The following is a 20,602-nucleotide window of genomic DNA, read 5'->3' on the forward strand; positions in this document are numbered from 1 at the left end:
AACTACTTACGTATCAAAATTAAACTTAAAATTCCAATTCAAATCATGAATTTGATTTAATTTAATTGATAAATTTAATCATGAAAAATGTGTCGATTTTGGCCCTCTTCCAAATAAACTAAAAGGGGTATTAATTTTAAATTCCCCGCGGCGTTACAACCCAACAATAAAGTCAACCGATCCTTCGCTGCTTTGAAACCTGGCATGTTTTTTTCTTCTTTCAATATGAAACTTCTTTTAGGAATTCGTTTCCACATAAGTCCTGCTTCATCTATGTTAAAAACTTGTTGAGAAGTATAATACATATCCCTCTTCAATAATTTTAACAAGTTCTTTTTTGAAAGTTTCGGCTCCTTGATCTGCACTTGCGGCTTCTCCCTGGATTTCAAATCTATTCAACCAGCTCTTACTAGTTTCAAATGGTTCCACAATTTTATTTTAGGTGATTGGCTAATCTCTCTTCTCTCTCTTTTTTTTTTTTTATATTTAACTTAACTGAATTCTGCATTGGATATTATCTTCAATAAAATTAGTTAAAGTCTTTCCATTTCAATCCTAATAGCCGGCCTAGCCCTAGTTCCTTGCAATGGAACAGCTATCTTTCCCGCTGCTAAAATTAATTCTTTATTTTTTTTTTATAATTGTTCTTACAGTTAAACTTGAAGTCCTAAATTATGGCACACATCTGCTTGTCTTTGACCGGAATCGACTCGCTTCAAAATGTCTAATTTAATTTTCAAATTCAGTCTTTTTTCTTACATTTATAGTCTTTGTACTGCACCCAGACGTTGTTGCTTTTTCATTCTTATCGGCCATTATTAACTCTTCGAAAATGTAATTGCGTTGGTTGCATTAATTGAGATACAATGTTCAAGTAAACTGTCTGTTACGGACGATGTCTAATACTGTACTGAGTGATGACTAGACTTCGGAAAAATGCATATAGCGCAAATATTACAAGCAATATACTTGATCATTTTTTTAAAATGTTGATCCAACTACGTAACAAGTCACTGTACTGCAATTAATTTAGCGTGCGAGAAAATTTCACTGAGTGTGGGAAAATTTCTCAAGTTGGCGTGGGAAACGTTTTAATGCTGTTTTGATATTCATTTTCAAGCTATCAACTCCATCAAATGAAATGATTTCGTTAAATATGCCAAAAATGCAATCTGTAAAAGAGCATTATAGTTAGATATGGGTTATAATATATGAACAGCGTTACAGCGTAAACTGAACCGCATTATAACGGGGGCCTGCCGCACTGATAAAGGCATATCAGGGTTAATGTCTTAGGTTTGCAGACAACACAAATGTTGGCAGGGTTGTTAATGACAGTAATGATAGTACACTACTGCAAAAGGATCTGGAAATGTTGAGCAGACGGGAGGAGAGGTGGCAACTGAAGTTTAACATTGACAAATGTAAAGTACTGCATATGGGTAGCAGTAACCCCAGAGTAATGTACCAACTGGATGGTACTAAACTCAAGGTAGTGGAGACAAGCTGCGAGAGTAGTTCATGGTGTCTTTTCAATGAAATAAATGAATTTTGCTAGCAGGGCTAAGGAGGTGATTGTCCCTTTGTATAAGGCGATGGTCAGACCATACCTTGAACACTGCATACAGGTCTGGACGTCTCATTTTAGGAAGGATGTGTAGCTGCTGGAATGAGCACAGAGAAGGGCAACAAGATTGGTGAGTGGATCACAGGGTTGCTGTTAACAAGAAAGGCTTAAATTCTGCAAATTGCAGCATCTGGAGACTAGGCACCTGTGAGGTGTTCTAATTGAAGTGTATAAGACCTTGAATGGTTTGAGCAAGCTCAATACTGATGGGATTCTCCCTCCTGCTCAGATTACTTACCTAAGGGACATAAATTCAAACTGAGGAAAGACAATGTGCAGAAATTTGCCTTTAGGCAGTGGGTGGTTGATAGTTGGAACAAACTTCCATCTGTTGCAGTGGATTTTGAAAACTTAAATAAGTTCAAAGCAGAACTATACAAGAACATGGAGTTAATGGATGGGTGAAATGGGAAATTTTTCGTTTCTGATATAAGCTTGCTTTCTTGCACCACATGTCTACTAATGCTAATGCTCTTAAGATAAGTTTAATAAATCAGTCATTCAGCTCTTGCTTAATTAAGTGCAGCAAAGTTTACAAACAAGAATATTCACTGTATCTTCTAAAAATAAAACAATCTCACACAAACTTGTTTCATAAAAAAGTAACTTTTATTAATGGCAATATATTCAACAGTAGCATAGAAACTAGATATTTTATTCTGCAGTATGCTATGATCAGTATTTTGATATGCAATTTTAAACAATCTAGACGTTTTTTAAAGCACTATTTTTTGTATGCTAACACTTCTTCCAGCGTATGAAACCAAAAGCCACCAAAGTGTTATTTACAATGCTATTTACTTAATGAACACCAGAAAGTTCGTATAAATCAGAAAATCTAATGAATGAAATAGTTTTAATTGGAATTTTAGTGTCTAATACAAAAAATTAGTGGTTATGAAAATGGAGAATAAAATTTTTTATAAAAATGAACAATGAGTAAAATCTTAAAAGAAATGTGCAAAATTTACTTTGAAACAGAAGTGAGAACAAATGAACTGTTATTTTACTAAAACCATAGTTACAATGCCAGTTGTTTAAGACATAAAACAATGTTTAGTAATTCTTTAAAAACAACTAAGCTAAGCAACACAACATAAACCAGGGTGTCTTAACTAAAATTTACATGCAAGTACATATACACACACCCCTTATTTAAATTCATTAAAATAAAAAAAGAAAGAAATAAAGCAAATTCCCAGTTAGCACAAAGATGCTAAACATACACTACAAGCAAGTCATTTCTGGTGATGTGTATAATGTATAATCAAGTGAAAAAATTCTGATTTCATTTCACAATATACATCCCTAAGATATTCTCTGTAACTTTGGTAAACACCTGTTTACTTTAAAACAGGTAAAAACAATGAGGCGATTCTCAAGGTACTGGAAAAAGAGGGAGAATCAAAGTTCACACTGACAACACAAAGTGATAAATTTAAACAAATTATAGTTGCAAAAATCAATTGCATTATGCTTATTTCACAAAGTTTCTCATGTAGCAAACAACAGAACATCTTTATTGGTTCGGCCATCTCATGCTTTATTAACTAACTGCATAATAGTTAAGAAGCAGCCATAAAATATAAAACATTTATTTTGGTATTGAAATGTATGTTATACTAACATATATAATTCATGACTTTTCTGACAAAAAAAAAAAAAAAAAACCACACCCCTTTTCTGATTGATGAGATTAACAATAACCTAAAATAAATTTTTTTTGTCATTTATTTTCAAATCATTTAATTTTTTTTATATTGCTTGTGAAGAATGAAAATAAACACCGTATATACAGTTTGGCAGCTCACTGCAAGATACTCAACCTATTTAAGAGGATTCTTTTTCTGTTTTCTCCTCATCATCATGATTTGAACTGGTATGCCATGTAAGTCTTTCTTCATAAAACCGTATAACAATTTGTGGACATTTCACGTTTGCAATTTTTGCAGCTACAAGATCAGCTTCATCGCTGCCTTTCCTAAAACAGTGTAAAGGTTGAAAAGTATTAATATAATATTTTAATATAAAATATAAGAATATTGATTTTGCTAAATACACACAATTTTATTATTGCCTTCTGTACTGCTTTTTAAAACAGTAGAATGTCAGTGTTCTCCCCAAGACCTATCGAATGGGCACACCACCCAGTGAATTTAACTGATTGTGGCTAAAATTTAAACAATTCTCGCAGTACTGCATGGTACTGCTCACTGATCTCGATCAATATTAATTCGAACGTACTATGTAATCGAGGTCAATGTGACAGGAGTATATAATGTTAAATTACGCAATTAATTTTTGCTATGGATCGTTTAAGTCTCATTTATAAATAACAGAAAATTTTATAATACAGGTAGTTCCTGGTTTACAAGTTCCCGTTTTTATCCAAATATCAAGTATCAACAGAATCAAAAATATAAATTAATTGCAATATACAAATGCTAACTATTTATAAATACAGCATTTCAAACCATGCATGTAGCTATACAATACATTACTACTGTGTGTGTTTATTTGTTCAGGCAGAGATAAGGTGGGAGGTCCAACTCTTAATGAATTTTGGAAAATATTCCAACTACAACTGACGTCACTGATCTGTTTCAAACACTCAATGGAGAGCTCAAATCAAGACCTCCTTGAAATGGCAAAATGTGAAGAAGCTGAGGAAAAATAAGATCTAACAGATGAAACTCCCGTTCATTCTCAAGGGGCTTGTCAAAGCTTTTCAACACACAGAAAAAGCAATTGAGATTTTCAAGTCACAAGATTCAAATTTTGAGTGCACTAGAAAAGTTGCTACAGATTTTTAAAAATGCTTACGCATGCTATCATGAAATTTCTAAAGAAAAGAGAAGACTGTCTTGGAAACAACTTTTGAAGCATTTTCGAAAAAGAAAATGACTCCTTGTGCTTCCAACAAACCAGCAATGAGTAAAGAACCACGAGTTTGCATTTTGTCTATGATGATGAAGAATAAACATTCTTTAACATTTGTATGACATATAATTTCATCATTATAATTTGCTTGATTTTAAAGGCTATATTTTAATTTCTTTGGATAAATAAATCATTGTCTAAGCATAAACTATTGTTTTGTTGACCTTTCATGTTGAGAATGCAACCGTTTTTAACATTACATCTATGGGAAAAAAATTCCTGCTTTACGAGCATGCGCTAGGAAAGAATTAACTTGTAAAGTCAGGGAACTACCTGTATTGCAAAGTATTACACTTCCTCACCCGGCTGAAAAAATTTTCTGGGGGAGCACTGAATGTACTGAGAAACAATCAAGAAACAGCATATTTCAATTTTATTATATATCAGTAGAGCAAAGATTTTCATCAGGCAACATGTCATAAATGCCCTTTTTTCGTCAGGAATTATATTTACAATTGAACTAAGGTATTGATTTTCAAGTGAAACCTCCAAGCAATAACAAAAATAGGAAATTTGTAAGTAAAATGAACAAATATGCATGTTGCCACAAACACACAAAAGCAACTGCTTTTTGATTAAATTGCTATACAGTAGAACATTGATTATCCGAAACCCCCCCCCCCCCCAAATTACAGTATCTACTTTTAGTGGATTGGTTGATAGGCTGAAATATTATTCCTGCCACTTAATGCATTCCTCTCTAATTATTTATTTATTCAAGTATAGCATAGAAATAGCCATAATTAGTCATTACAGGAGTTACAAAATGGCTGCTCCTGGTTTCAAAGCTAACAAACAGCATGTTACAGTTATGGTGTGTGCAAATGCAAGCGGACAGCATGTTTTACCATTGTTGGTGATTGGAAATTGCAAGAATCCAAGATTCTTTAAAGGTATAACTTGCCTACCAGTATGATATAAAGTACAGAAAAATGCTTGGATGAATTCCAACATTTTTTTGGATTGGTTTAGCCAAGGTTTTATTCCAAGTGTGAAGAGGCATCGAGAAAATAATGGTAAAGCTGGTAAAGTTTTGCTTATTATCGATAATGCAATATCCCACCCTCCTCTTGAAAAACTGAATTCAACTGATGAGAACTTCATTGTCAGGTTTTTACTGCCAAATGTTACGGCCTTGCTGCAGCCAATGGATCAAGGTGTTAATAGAAAAATTAAAAAAGATGTACAAAAAAAAAAAAAAAAAAGCCCTTTGTCACTTGCTGCTACCAGAGGGAGATGAAGAAAGCATGGCTGAGTTTTCAAAGATCCTTAATGTTGAGCTTTGAAAACTCAACCAAGCTTTCTCCCTCTGGTAGCAGCAACTGCTACAATATTAACAAGCGGTGCATATTAGCAGATGCCTGGAACATGTTGTCGGAGGGAAATCTGAAAAAGGCATGGCATAAACTTTGGGGTGCTGCTAAAGAGACTGTCACATGTGAATGAAGATGTAGGTGAGATTGTAACTTTATTCCAAGGGATTCCTGGGTTTTCTGTGTGTGGGCAAGATGATGCAGAGGCATGGTTAAACAACGATGCTAATGATCCTGGAAATCATATTTTAACCGAAGAAGAAATTGTTGTATTAGTAGTCCAGGATGAAGAACATGCCAACTTTTAACCAAGGTGATTTTGATAACAAAGAGGAAGCAGTCCACTCACATGGAGGCCTTCACTGCAATAGAAACTGCAATGGCATGGTGTGAGCAACAGTCTGAATACAGTTCCATGGAGACACTGCTATTAGAGAGAATGAGAAACCTCTCACCAAAAAAAAAAAAAAAAAAAAAAAAAAACAATCTTGCATGGTTCAAAGGAAAAATTCAAGATTATATATTTTAAAAACTAAACCTTCCCAAGATTCATTATACTTTTGTATGCAATTACTTGAGTTTGTTTATTTCTGTCTATGTAAAAAAAAAGTGTGATATACATTGTTTCTTCAAAATGTTTTGGTATTATTTACAAATCATTTCCTAAATCAATTATTTTTTATAATACAGTACTGCGATTTTCCGGGATAGATGGTAAAAAACAAATCCTGGATAATCGATTTTCTGGTTAATCCAAAAATATGGAAGTCCTCGACGTACGTAAGAGATACGTTCCAGGACTGCTTGCTTCGTCGAGTTTTACGTAACTCAGGAATGACTAGTAATGTATTGCTACTACATTATTATTGACAAATCTGAATTATTTAATTTTAATTTTATTTTATTTTAAGTTTAATTTTCTGATCCAAATCGATCGCTTTCCTTTTGTTGGCAGATTGTACTAGTACGGCTGCCACTTATTCTCTTAGTCGGCACCATGATAATGGGCAAAATGAAATTTTCTGTAAAGAACTTCACAGGGTTAAGGCGAAAACTCACTATTATCACCCCGCGCGAACTCGCATTTTACCAAACCACATTTCTGGAGGTCAACAAAAAACAATAAAAATTTGCACTTTCCGTTTTATTGGGCGTTTCTGTTAGTGCAATCTATTATAAACGGGTAGTAAACTCAATCTAATTGAATTTGCAATAAAACAAATAGCTGGAATTGTGTGGGTTTTTACGTTATTATGATGAAATGTGTCTCCTTCACTGAAATATTCAGTCATATTAAAAAAACCCATAAATAATTGTATCTTCTTTTTTTTTGCTTGTTACTCCGATCTCACTTGTGCAATTTGTAAGTGCCGTGATCGTTGTTATTGATTGCTTATTATTATTATTTTTTTTTGTTGTTTTAAATTTTACAATCCTAAAAAAAAAAAAAAGGGTGAAAACAAATTTACGTAAATCCATAGTTGCGTAAGTTGGGGACTTACTGTATTGAAAAACGTTCAGCAACCTACGTAAAATATATGGTGATAGATAAAAAACTTACCACGTACTACTCGTGTGTCCAATACGGTGCTTCCCTTTATTTTTTACAATGTAGCGTATGGTTTAGTCACCAACATTATAATGGTTCCTTAGAGATTTAACTGATGCACCATTTTCAAACTTTTGAATAATTTCAAGTCTTTGTTTAACTGAAAGCACAACTATTTTGCGCGTACCCATCATTTTCGCGATTTCTAAACAAAATAATAATAATAATAAATATTTACTATAAAAAAAAAAAAAAAAAAAAAGTGACATAAATAACGAAACAAAATTTGTCTTTTTGCAGTGCGATGGAACACAACAACTGACGTGACGCACTAAAACAAACTAAACATTTCTCTCTCTCTCTCTCTCCCTCCCTCTCTCTTTTTTTTGAGCGGCGGATGCGAAGACAGTGGGGGTTGCAAGATAATAGGTATACAAATCTCCCAATGATGACTTATAATGCCGCTTATTGCTTATTTACGACTTGCAAGATAATCATTTATACCTATTCTAGTTATTACTTGAATTTTATGATTTCTGTTTGATTTTTTTTTTTAAAATTTGGAGTCTTGAAGTGTCCCGGTTAATCTAATCCCGGTAAATTGAGAGTCTACTGTACTTCATATTTCAAATATACAGTAGTAATAACTGTGCGTACGATAATTTAATTGTAGGCCTAATTACACTGTTTTGTATAAACTGGGTATTTTTATGTATGTTGGATTATCCAAACCACCCTGGTCCCAATTAGTTCGGGTAAGCGATATTCTACTGTGTTTACATAATGAACGTGAGAAACTGCAAACCCCCTTTTTATACTCCCACATTTCATGTTGCTAAATACCAGATAAACTTAGCATTTCCTCAGTTTATTTATTTACCAGTACTTTATTGCACAAGGGCAAAATATGTGCTTGAGCATACTTTGCCACTTGTTATTTCAGTCCAGCACATTGTACTTCAATCATCATTTGTTTTGATGGGGAGGAAAAAAAAAAAAAAAAAAACAACAGCAGTGAATTCTGATAAGCAGAACTTTGTTTCTCAACATTTGAAAAAATTTAAACACAAAGCAGCTACAGCTTGGAACAACCTGATGATATGAAAACAGGCCCATCCTGTTACATGTTCTCCAGTAAGCAATCTAAGTTTTTGCTTAATTTTTGCTGCCATTTCTGTGTAAATTGGAAAACACATCTAAGTGATTTTTGAATGAACACACAAAGGAACATGCTCTAAGTGAGTAAACTTCAAAGTAATCACCAGAACAATTTTAGGCCAATAAGCTCTCAAAACTATTTATTTACATCTGCAGTACTTGAAAAGGCAAATTAGCTTGTCTATCTTTCAACTGTTTACAAATGTACTCTTGTACAACAGCTGGAAGTAAGTAAGCATGACACTGTCCTCCTATTCCTGACCTGCACAGCTCCTTAAATAAAGAAAAGGACAAGAGCTTTAAAAACTTTCACAAAAAGATTACTGGCATTGCACCACAATAAGCTGACACGAGGATATAAACTCGACACTGCCCCCGCAACTCTGTTAATCATATCTATTCTGTTTAGATGGGGACCACAGTAGGGTGTAAGTAAACAGTTTGGATGCATCATCAATATATATCATGAAACAACTGCTGCTAAAGAAATCAATCTGAACAAAATCTAATTCATTGTCATCCAATTTTAAAACTTATCAGATGTCATCACATTACTTGAGAATGAAATAATCTGAACTCCAGGGTTATGCTAGTACAGAAAGGATAAGAACTGAAAATACAACAGCCAAGTCTTGGAGAGAGAGAGAAAAAAAAAAAAAAAAAAGCATTACCAAGATTAGTGATAACAAGAACTAGGTATGTGTAGTGCTTAAAGCAGCAGGCTTTAAGCACTACACTTACCTGTAAATAGTGACTTATTTCATGAGTAGGTATCTACTCATGATTCCTACAAACTGTTTGAGTAGTAAGCTGCAAACAAACAAAAACTTAGTGATCTTGTTATCATGCACAAGAAATCTGTTAAATTTCTCCAGAGCAAAACTGTTATCTTTCTCAAATCGACATGTAAACAGGTTATAAGTAGGTATCTATTCAACATCTACATCACACTGTTTGACTAGCAATGGTGGAAAAAACAAAACTAAGCAGTCTTGTTATTGTGCGAGAAATTTTTTTAAAATTTCTCCACAGCACAACTGTTATGTTTCTCACACAGACTAAATTACACGTCTGCTCATGTCTACCAAAATGAAACTGTAAAATTATTAATATCAAAGGTAAATCTCGCTTCAACATGTTTTCTGCATCTTATGCATACAGGTGGTCAATAGTCAATAAATGAGTGGTGCAAAAGTAGAGGTACATGAAACAAACTGCTTGATTCTGTCAGCACACCAATTGAACTCTGGACTATTAAGCATCATAACAATTCATTTTTGTTTTTTGGACTGAGTTTAGTTTATGTACACAAAATAAACTTTTGAAAAAACTGAGTTTTGGTCTGATTTACAGCTCAGTCCAAAAAGCAAGTGTTTACTTGTAGCTATGAATTTCAGAATTTTACTTTTCAACAATAGGTGGCAGTAAACATGCTAATATTTTGTTATAATGCCTGAAAATTATTAGATGGAATAAGATTGGTACAGGTGGACAAATACAGATATTTGGGAAGCATAAGGACAGAAAACGGAAAAGCCTGGAGGAAATAAAAACAAGAATTGCCATGGGTAAAGAGGCATTTAGTAATAGAAATGCATTTTCTATTACTAGGGGAAAAAGTTTCAAGAAGGAATTAAGAAAGAAAATGGTGAAAACATTAATATGGACTATTGTACTTTATGGCCCAGAGATGGTTGGTTTGTTTGTTATTTGGTTTTTAGGATCATTAGCAACTAAGGCCATATTGCTCCGGAGATATGCTGTGGTCATTCCCTGGCCCAGAAATGGACATGGAATGACCATCTCAGTTGGGAAGAGAGAGATTAGACAGCTAGAAGCTTTCAAGATGTGGGTGTGGAGGAGAATGGAAAGGGTGAAATGGGTGAAGAGAGTGAGTAATGAGGAAAGTAGAAGAGAGAACGCTAGTAAAAGAACCAAGAAGACAAAAGAACTTTATAGGACATGTTTTCAGAAGAGAAAGCATGCCGAGGAAAGTGATAGAGGGGTAGATGTGTGGGAAGAGAGCTGTTGGGATAAGGAGAATTGGAATGACAGATTGGATGGGAACAGGAAATTATGCAGGAATTAAAAGGAAAGCACAAGATAGAGAAAAATGGCATCAATGGAGCCCTGAACCTGCCCATGAGCAGAGAATTTGAAGAAGCCTGAAAATTACTGCTAACACCTGGTTGTGCCACCCACCATATCCTATTTTATAATTTTGTGCATGTAAGCAAGAATCCCATCTAGTTGCAATTTTTAATCTGCAGAGCCAACCTAAAGTTTAATCTTTCTGGGATTTTTCCTTTAAAGTCTAAGATTTTTCTTTGTGTAAATTTGACATCTTTTATGCAATATTTAAGCACGACATTCCACTGCATAGACTAAATTTTATGATGAAAGCAAGGCAACCCCCATTTTGTCCAGTTATGTAATTCCCCATCCCAGTTTGAATGGAATATATAGAGGGTGACTTGAGTTAGGTCACCATCTATTTTAAAAAGGCGTTGAAGCACTGTGGCAACTAGTAAAATATTTAATCAGTAATGTGTTACAAATTTTATACAATTTACATTACTTTACAAAATAGCCTAAGCTCAAAATAGGTACCAGCACTATAAATAAGTTTTCTCAATCTGAGTGCTACATTTCCCATCAAATTTGAATACAAGTCTGCAGGAACACAGCCAATCCCTCCCCTGACAATTTCTTTCAGTTCATCATCAGTTTTTGGTTTTCTATGTGAGTAATGGCCATTTTTTCTTTCTACTGCTTTTCTCTTTGAATGTTTTTATTACTCTTACCCAAAAATCCCTCCCTATCCTCACTCAAGCATTATCTAAATTTGTGGCATACCTTGTTTTTCTCATCATAAAATTTTAGTCGATGCAATGTGTTATTACATTTAAACATGTTTCAGCAGATTAGTTACCCAACAGACTTTTTCTGCACTTAATGATAATTTGAATGCCTGTACTAAATAAGAAAATACCATATAATAAACATACCAGAAAGAATGCTACTCACCACTTAATAAGAAACATCAGCTCGCCACTTGAATCTGTAGCACCAATAATTCTCTCTGGATCTAACCCACGATCAAATCCTTGAGGTCTGTTATCGTCCTAAAAAGTATACAAAACAAAGTGATCAAAATTATATTATATTCAGTATAAGAAAAGTAAGGTAGTTTTGTAAAGTAGTTCAATTTAGTTTTTAACCTTCTTTATGGTCTCTAGAAAAATCAAGGAGCAATTTTACACAGTTCAATAAAATATTACAGTTTATCATCATGACTAAATTAATATCCTTAAATTCCTATAACTACCAACCTACTCTTCAGAATTTTTACTTATCTGTATTTACAAAATCACTTGAATTTCAGTAGTACCATCACTTTTGAACACCCTTTATAAGTAACTAGTGTACTCGTGAATATTTCTCCAAACCTCTTTCACAGAAGAAGTAAAGATTAATATTGAAGTAATTACAAAAACCTTTCCCTTTGCTGTTGGCTAAAGTGTTATGGGATGGACTCAGGTAATAAAATATATTTAAAAATAAAATTACAAAAATGTAATTTGATAATTTTTTACATGTATGACTAAATAGTCCTTAAAAAAAAAAATTAATTATTGCACATACAAAATTACAATTATTCTAGTGTATCCAGGGTGAATATTTTGCCAAAAACTGTAACAATACAGTTGAGCAACAATTCTGTTATGGAATGTTAAAAAATAATGGAAAATTTACCTATTGCAAAAGGAATCAGGTCAAAAGCTTGTTTAGTCCTTTAGGTATTAAAATACCCGTGGCAAATATTTTGCCATAACTGTAACGAGACTATTGAGTAACAGTTCTATTATAGAACTGTTAAAAATAAAAGAAAATTTTTCCAAAAAATTTGACCGCAAATTGTCTGCAACCCCCCTCAATTTTACTACTAAACAAAACCTACTGCAAAAGGAATCAAGTCAAAAGCTTGTTTAATCTGTAAGTTATTCAAGTTCAAAGACTGTTCTGGACAGAGGGACAAGCAAATTATTATACAGATAATATAAATAGTCCAAATTAATAGCCATGCTGCAGAAGTCAAATGAAACCAACACAGATATCAAGATGTAAACTGACTATGAAGCACACACATCCTACTGATTTTATTGGAGTTTTTTTTTTTTTTTTTTAAAAACAAGCCACTGGGGACTACAAAATAAAACAACATTTAAAAGATTTGACTTTAATACACTAAATTTTGAAGTTTTATTGTGCAAATTCAATATTTTTTCGTAAATTTTTTATACAGTCAAAGAAATACGCTGTAATAATACTGCTTTTGCACCCCCCCCTTGCTACAGTGTGGTTCACTCAGTCCTTGTATGCTATAGTATTCTGTATTCTTTCATGGCTACCACCAGAATTGCACTCTGCTTCCCCAGAACAGTGCTATTAACTCCAAACACCTCAGAAGGAGTTACCCATTATTAGGTGATGTTTATATGTCTGAGACCCACTAAAAAAAATTAATTATTTTTTTAAAAATTTTCCAATCAAATGCAATTCACAATACTTGCCCATGTTCTTTTTATTTACAAACTTTTAACTGATATTATAATTAACAAGAAAACAGTTGAATTGCTGGCCAAACTTGCAATGCTGCAAAGCATTTCCAATCTATGACAAGGAAAAATTTTGAGGACTGTTTATTGTCCAAAAGTTATTTTTTGTGTCCATGATAAATTTACATCTCTGTACGAATATTCTGTGGCTATCTGTATTGCCAGGTTCCTTAGTACAAGGCTATAAAACACTATGGTCATTTAATGCTAAAGCTGTTGCTTTGAGTTGCACAGTGCTCAGCAGCACTGGTGAGCAATGCTGTTTTCAGTTTAGTTTTGGTTTACGTATTGCTTATATGCATTTTGTGCCCGGTTGATTGGTTTCAGTTCACTGAGTAGGGTTTCAAGTTCTTAAAAAAAAAAAAAAAAAAAAAAAAGAGGCCCCGAAGAGATCTAGTGAATCAGCAAATACTAATGGTGTGAAGGGGAGATATGTCAGAAAAACTTTTTGCTGGAAACTAAATCGGACATTCTAAAAAGATTAGATTCAGCGCAATCTGAAATTCAACAGTATCATTGCTATTGTATATACAGTATATGTATAAGATCCCATAATTTTAAGGAAAGTTTCTTGATTTTATTGAACACACCGTATTTATGTTTTAATCAAATAATTTATGTATCTAAAGTTTACATTTAAAACTCTAAATGGTTCCTATTATAATATCGCTATACAGAGAAATAGTGCCTTAAAATCAGTTAGAATGCATTTAATTGGTATCTTCAACCAGTTAAATTTATTTACAGTATATTCTATTGATAAATCACACCTGCTTAATGCAGATTCACTTAGCACTCTGTTTTCATGGTTCTGCTCCCACAAGAAAAGTGATACAACTCAAAAGACTATTTCTCAACAGAAGCAAAAGAAAAATGCATCAAGCAGGGATCTTAGTAACAGCAAAAGTTATGTGACTTCCTGTGGCCATTGTTGGAACTACAGTTGGCACACTTTCTAATTGAAATAATATCACACTTAGTACTCAAGGTGCACTTAATCTAAAAATGTATACTTTTGAAAGGGTGTAGCCTTGTACCTCTGCAGCAATTTAAGACTTTTGGATAGCTGGATATATTTAACGATTCTAACCATAGGTGGTGACGGTAGTGCAGAGATTGGTCAATCATCTCACAATCGCATCTGGGGTTGAGGTCATGATGAGTTGACCAAAAATGTTCTGCGACTGCGGAGTCACCCTCAGTGTCACCCTGGCGGATTGACCTATCGTGTTCCGTGAGGTGGTCCTGAAGATGCCTGGAGCTCTCCCCTATATAGCAATTACCGCAATCGTGGCAAGTTATGCGGTATACAATTCCGCTGCGTAAGAGAGGAGTGATGGGTGTTTTTATGCTCGAGACCAAGATCGTAAGCTTCTACCATGGACTTATACGCATGAAATGCGTATAACTTCATGGTAGGCACTTACATATATCTCCTATATAGCAACTACCGCATCGTAACAAGTCATGCGATATACAATTCTGCTGCATAAGAGAGGAGTGATGGGTGTTTTTAAGCGAGACCAAGATCGTAAGCTCCTACCATGGAGTTATACACATTTCACACAGGATCTCAGAAATCTGGTCTGAAGTGCCCAGATAATAAGGAATATAGGTAGTAGGTACACTGTCACAGGCGCCTCCGTAGCCAGGTGGGAAGGAGCAGCAGTAGTGCGTAGCACACGCTTCTTGATTAGACCGGGGTTCGAGCCCGTCACCACCGCATATCCCGGAGCAATACGGCCTTAGTTGCTAATGCTCCTAAAAACCAAATAACAAACAAACACTGTCACGGAAGGAGGGGGGATGAGAGCCTCAGTTGAGTTGCAAGCTCTTGTGCTTGTAGCAGGCACCTGTCTAACACACGGGCTGGGTATCCACAGTCGTTAGGAACTCCCTCGCTGTTGGAGACCACATGGGCGGTATTTCCCACTAGGGGCATTAGGACACAGGCAACGTGTTTTGATAGTTTGTATGTCGGTGAATTGCAACAGGACACGATGGGTCGGAGGGGAATGCCCGGCTTATGAACTTCAACCTCAACTGCTGGCAACATGTTGCTCTTAACTCCACCAGGAAAGACAACACCATCATCGTGCTTCCTGCCGACAAGGGATGTCGCATGGTTATACTGGATCGTTTAGAGCATTTAACAAGGCTCTTGCCCTCCTACAAGATCCCAATGTTTAGGAGCCTGTAAGTGACCCACTCATCAAAGTCTTAGGGCGATTGGAATCAAACGTTAACAAGTTGATCTATGAGTGGTTCAAATCAGGCAAGATCTCAATGTCAACAAGATGGCAGTTGCATGCCATGGGCTGCCAGCTCATGCAGCTCTATGGCCTGCCAAAAGTTCATAAGCTGGGCATCACCCTCCGACCCATCGTATTAATTTTAACTTATTAAATCATCTTAGTTACTGCCTCCACTGGTCCTTCTGTATTATTCTTCACGTATACTTTTGAGTTGTGCCACTTTTCTTGTGGGGATGGAGTATACATAAGTCATTCAAAACACCAACAGTTGCACTGGAAACTTCATCCCATCTCGGTTTCTAGTTTGTCAATAATTAGGTGAAAGGTGGTGATACGAAATTTATCGCTGGCATTCAGATCTACTTCTGGTGCATCTCCATCATATTTACCTTCTTTCTGATACGTTTGCGAGTTTGAAAGGCATATAATCAACATCTGGTAATATTTCCTTTACAAATGCTTCAAACCTTTCAAAGTCATCTCTTAAAGAGCATAGTTGGTCAGCTAATAACCCATACAGATCTGCACGTCTTTTAAGTTCACATCTTCACTTTGCAGAACTTGACTTGCTCTATGAAACTTTTGCAAAATTTCATTCCACACGATCAACATGAAAACAAATTCTACCTCTTGTATCTTATTTGCAATACTGTCTGCTTCTCTTCAAGTGTCTCCCTTTTGTGACTGGTCTTCAGCTAAACACTATAAAGCTTCCAATTTCTTAAAGAAACACTCCAAAATTGCCTCCTATCTGGTATTAGAGAGGGATTTTTAACACAGGTTCATTTTCAAGACAAGCTTTAAGAATTTTCCACCGGCTGGTTGAGTCTGATAAAAAAAAAAAAAAATGTATAGAGCAAATGCACTATAGAGAAAAAGTTAACTGCCACTTAGCAGTCAGCAGCACTTCGGCCTACCAGATTTAGTGACTGGGCGGTACAGGGCACATATACCAAATTTAATTTCTTCTAAAATGTTTTGCTGCATCCCTTTATAATAACCAGACATGTTAGCAGTGCTGTTGTAGGACTAACCCCTACACTGCGAAAAATTTAGTTTGCAAACTTCACAGTAAGTACTGCAATACCTGGTTTGCCATTTCCTCACCAGTATGATTTTTCAGTTCCAAAAAGATTAAGTGTTCAATGGTAAATTCTATTCTACATGTCGTTGTGGAAGTTGATAGGTTATATAAATTTAAGGAGGAACTGGACAAACATTTAGAGGGAATTGTTTTGTAAAATTTTTTTTTTGGCTGATGCTGCATAAGCTTATACACTTGCTTTCTTGCATCACATGCTACTACTACTAATTTAGTTCGTCAACAATGAATGTGGTGGACCTTCGGAGCCATTTAGTATAATGAGCTCCTCACAGGTGGTTTTCAACAGATAAGAATTTCTTTTTACATAATTTCCATATTTCAAAACATGCCCTGCTAAAAATAGATCAAACTGACTTATGAGCTCAAGCAGCCCTAAAAAATTCTCTTTCTGCAACAAACCAAAATTTTCATTTGTTTCTTGAAAAACTAGGCCACGTTCAGCTAACGTACGAATAACAGCTATTACACATTCCAAGACATGTTCCCAGTAATTGCACTCTTCTTTAATTTGTTTTTCCAACTCTTGTTGCAAGCCCAAACCTTCGAGTTAAGTATGTTAGCATAGAGTCTCGGTGAGTAGTTTCTTTCACGATGAGCAATTATACTAGGTTCAGTGACTTTTGCCAGTCACTGAACCTTTCTCTTTCAACAAAAGATGAGGAACATTTAGGAGCAAAAATGTTTACAAATAAAGCAGTAAACTGACCCTGCTGATAGTGAATACAATAAACATTCTCATTTGCACTGCTCACCATTGGCTTTTACCCCAAAGAAATGTTTTTGTGAATAGTATCTTGTTTGTTTGCCACTTTTGGAAGTTTGGCAAGATTTGTCATGTGGCCCCTTGTGGTGTTGACAGTCACTGGGTCCACAAGCAATCCAATAAGCCACATCTTCAGCAGAAAAATCTCGCCACAACCCTGGATCTTTTGCTTTATTTACTCCATCTTCTGCAGATTGAATCATTTCACCTTAGTCCAGTAGGTTTTCATTTTCATCTATTCTTTTCAACTTCAGACAGCCTTGTAGAACAACTTGCCTCAACAATTACACTAAACACATCAAGAGAATTTACGAGCAAAGTGTAATCAGTAGTGATACATTGTCAGTTCAGCCAGCCTGTGGCATCTTAACATCATCACAATGTTCTGATCTTGAAGTTGACCGAGCAGTACTGATAGACGTGGAGCTTTCTTCACCTTCAATCTTGTCATAGTCAGATACAGTACATGTAGCTTCTGATGGCAGAGATTTGTTTTGATTTTCAAAGATCAGTTGTGTAACTTTTGTGAAGGAATTAGTTGGCTTTCCAGTCTTGGTCACAAAATCCAAAGCCTTTTGTTGAGCCTTTTTAGGCAGTTTCTCTTTTTTGCACCACTTAATTCAACAAGTTTCATCTTTGGTATGAAAATTACTGAAGAATGAATGTTAAAAAATACACATGGATCTACTGTTTACTACAGTAAACCCCCGCTATTCGCGGGGGTTACGTTCCTGAGAAATGTCGCGAATACCGAAAACGCGAATACTGAGTTATTGCTCCCATAGTAATAAAGGGGTTCTATTCCAAAGTATGAAATATATAAGAAAAACTAGTCTAAAATTTTGTCTATATGTATTATATGTACCTTCATAACATGACTATGTACATAGACAGTACATAGTGAAATGCAAGCATATGGCATCAAAATGAAAATAAGAAACAATTTAATATTAAATGTAATATTTATTAGAAATTTCAAACCAGCGCCTTTGCTAGCAAAAAAACTTATCCCACCAGTGCTATCACCAGTTTCGCTAAAGTGTTGATAAAGGAGTTTTGCCTTTTCACGAATGATGAGTGAACTTAAGAGAATTTTATTTTGAGTTCGGTCTTCTATCCACAGATTTAAAGCCTTTTCCATTTTTTTTTTCTAATTTAACATCACGAGTTACAGAGCAAATTTTTGAAGCAATTAGCGCTTTTTCACGGACACTACGGCGGATTTTTTCTTCCGATTTTTGGATTGATTGTACCGTTGACTCATTGATTTTATAATGTTTTGCCACTGAAGAGAGACACTTTCACCATTAGAAATTTTATCTAATAACTCAATTTTATTCGCTAATGTCATCACCTTCTTTGCTATTTTCACATTTCTCTTGTTATTTGTAGCCATATTTTTGTAGGGGTTAGAAAGAACTTGTCCACAATAAAGTCACTTTCCTTCCGTTAAAAAACTCGAAAAGGTCTGTTTTACACTGCAAAACGGTAGATTTGTCATTTTTGTAAGCATATCAATTTATAAATTGATAATGGCTGCAGTTTACCTTTTATTGAAAAAATATTGCGCATCAAGGGAAAAAAATAGCAAAGATAAAAAAAAAATGATAATAAGATCAATTTATAAGCATATAAATTAAAAGCAAACGACGAAACCTTGCATGGCAAGCGCATAACACATACCGAACAAGGATTAGCGAGAAACATCCACGCTCGCGATTTTGTCAACTATCTCCCCCCACCCACTGAGCGCTGTTTTGACCGGCAAAGATAATTTTAGCCACGCTCATGTTTTATGGCGGGAAATATTCATGGTGCTTTAAAATTCACATTTTTTTAAGGTTTCATTTTATATTAAATCGGCGATCGCGAATACGCAAAACCGTGAATACAGATACCGCGAATAGCGGGGGTTTACTGTATTTTAAATTTGTAATAAATACATTAAGTGGATTTTGTTTAACCTTCAGTATCACAAGTTATTTTTTTGGAAGAAAACTTTTTTAACAATGTGGAGAAAAGTCGAACACAGAAGGTAAGAACAATTACAAAAAAGTGACTAAAGTAGAGTGTGGCAGTGAAAGAGTTCAAGTTGTCGTGATAGCTAGGGAAAAAATTCTTGATACGCTAAGCACATGCTTATTCATTCATTTCTCCGGGACTGCACACAACCATATCACCATACATCTTTGGAATTATAAATTTACACAAATCAGATAGGCTGCTGCAGTGGACACTGTTATTCCCAAATTGTTAAATTGAGGTTATTGGGGGGGGGGGGGCAGTTTACCATACTTCAATGTCTGCAATGAAACTTGGACCCTGCAAACCTTTATTACTAAGCAATAAAATACATTTTAAAGTTATTTTCCTCATTTATATGTTCTAACATTTTTAAACATTTGTTGTAAGCATTGAGATTTATAAAAAGGGCAAAAATGTGCTTCCTTTTTATTAACTTGAAAATACAGGGGAAATGCAGCACTGTTAATACAATAAAAACTGAATATATGCCAGGAGCGGCCAACTTAATTTGTGATGCAATCTACTTTTTTTCCTTCAAATTGTGCCGTGATCTACCATCTCAAAAATTTCATTGCACAAATCGAGGGATGACTGTATATTTAAAATTCGTTGTGATCAACCAAAATTAAATCCGCAATTGACTCGTTGGCCACCCCTGGTATATGCCATAACCATTAAATGAAAAATTTGAAGCTCAAATTAAAAGACTTAACATATGCTGATTACGACTACAGCATTCAACAGGCCTGTATTGAAAAGTTCACCCAAATTTTGTAAAATAGCAAGTGTTACTAAAATTTTGAGGAAGAGACATTTTCTGTTGCTGGTAAGTCATAAAAGTTCATGATTATGTATATATGATCAACACTATAGAAAATAAACAGCATTATCAAGCTTACTTCAGATTTCTTTTTCTTCTTTTGTACATTAAGTTCAGTTCCTTCAGTCCCATTGAGTTTTCTTTTCTTTTCTGATGCTTCTTTTAATTTTTCTTCAAATTCAGCAATCAGTTCAGGACATCCAAGATTTCCTTCAGGTTCCCAAGTATTTTCTGATCTTAAATAGGTAAGACAAGTAACATTAAAAAATTTCTGTAAAGAATCTGAAAACATTCAGTACAAACATGCAGGCACTATTATGTAGTTATTTTGCTTATATATAGATTAGTTAGTCTGAATTTCAGAGAACTAGGAATGACAATTTATTCCTCAAATATTTATTCCTGTCAATACATATATAAAATATGTG

The 20,602-nt window shown here is 34.7% G+C and overlaps 1 protein-coding gene across 4 annotated transcripts in view; it reads right to left on the minus strand.

The window, feature by feature from the left end:
• Positions 1–3,308: 3,308 nt before the first annotated feature.
• The window catches only part of LOC150090824 (chromobox protein homolog 3-like), an 89,731-nt gene continuing 72,437 nt past the window's right edge, over positions 3,309–20,602 (minus strand). For all 4 annotated transcript variants that reach the window (XM_090380201.1, XM_090380189.1, XM_090380196.1 and 1 more), the window contains exons 4-6: positions 20,254–20,410; positions 11,615–11,712; positions 3,309–3,608 (exon numbers count right to left, since the gene is read on the minus strand). In XM_090380201.1, the coding sequence (XP_090236327.1) occupies positions 3,458–3,608; positions 11,615–11,712; positions 20,254–20,410 (406 nt within the window). In that variant the 3' untranslated portion in view covers positions 3,309–3,457. The remainder of the gene's footprint in view (positions 3,609–11,614; positions 11,713–20,253; positions 20,411–20,602) is intronic.

Source organism: Mastigoproctus giganteus, chromosome 1 (assembly GCF_048544385.1).
Source record: "Mastigoproctus giganteus isolate SK-2022 chromosome 1, ASM4854438v1, whole genome shotgun sequence".
In the NCBI taxonomy this organism is placed as follows: Eukaryota; Metazoa; Arthropoda; class Arachnida; order Uropygi; family Thelyphonidae; genus Mastigoproctus; species Mastigoproctus giganteus.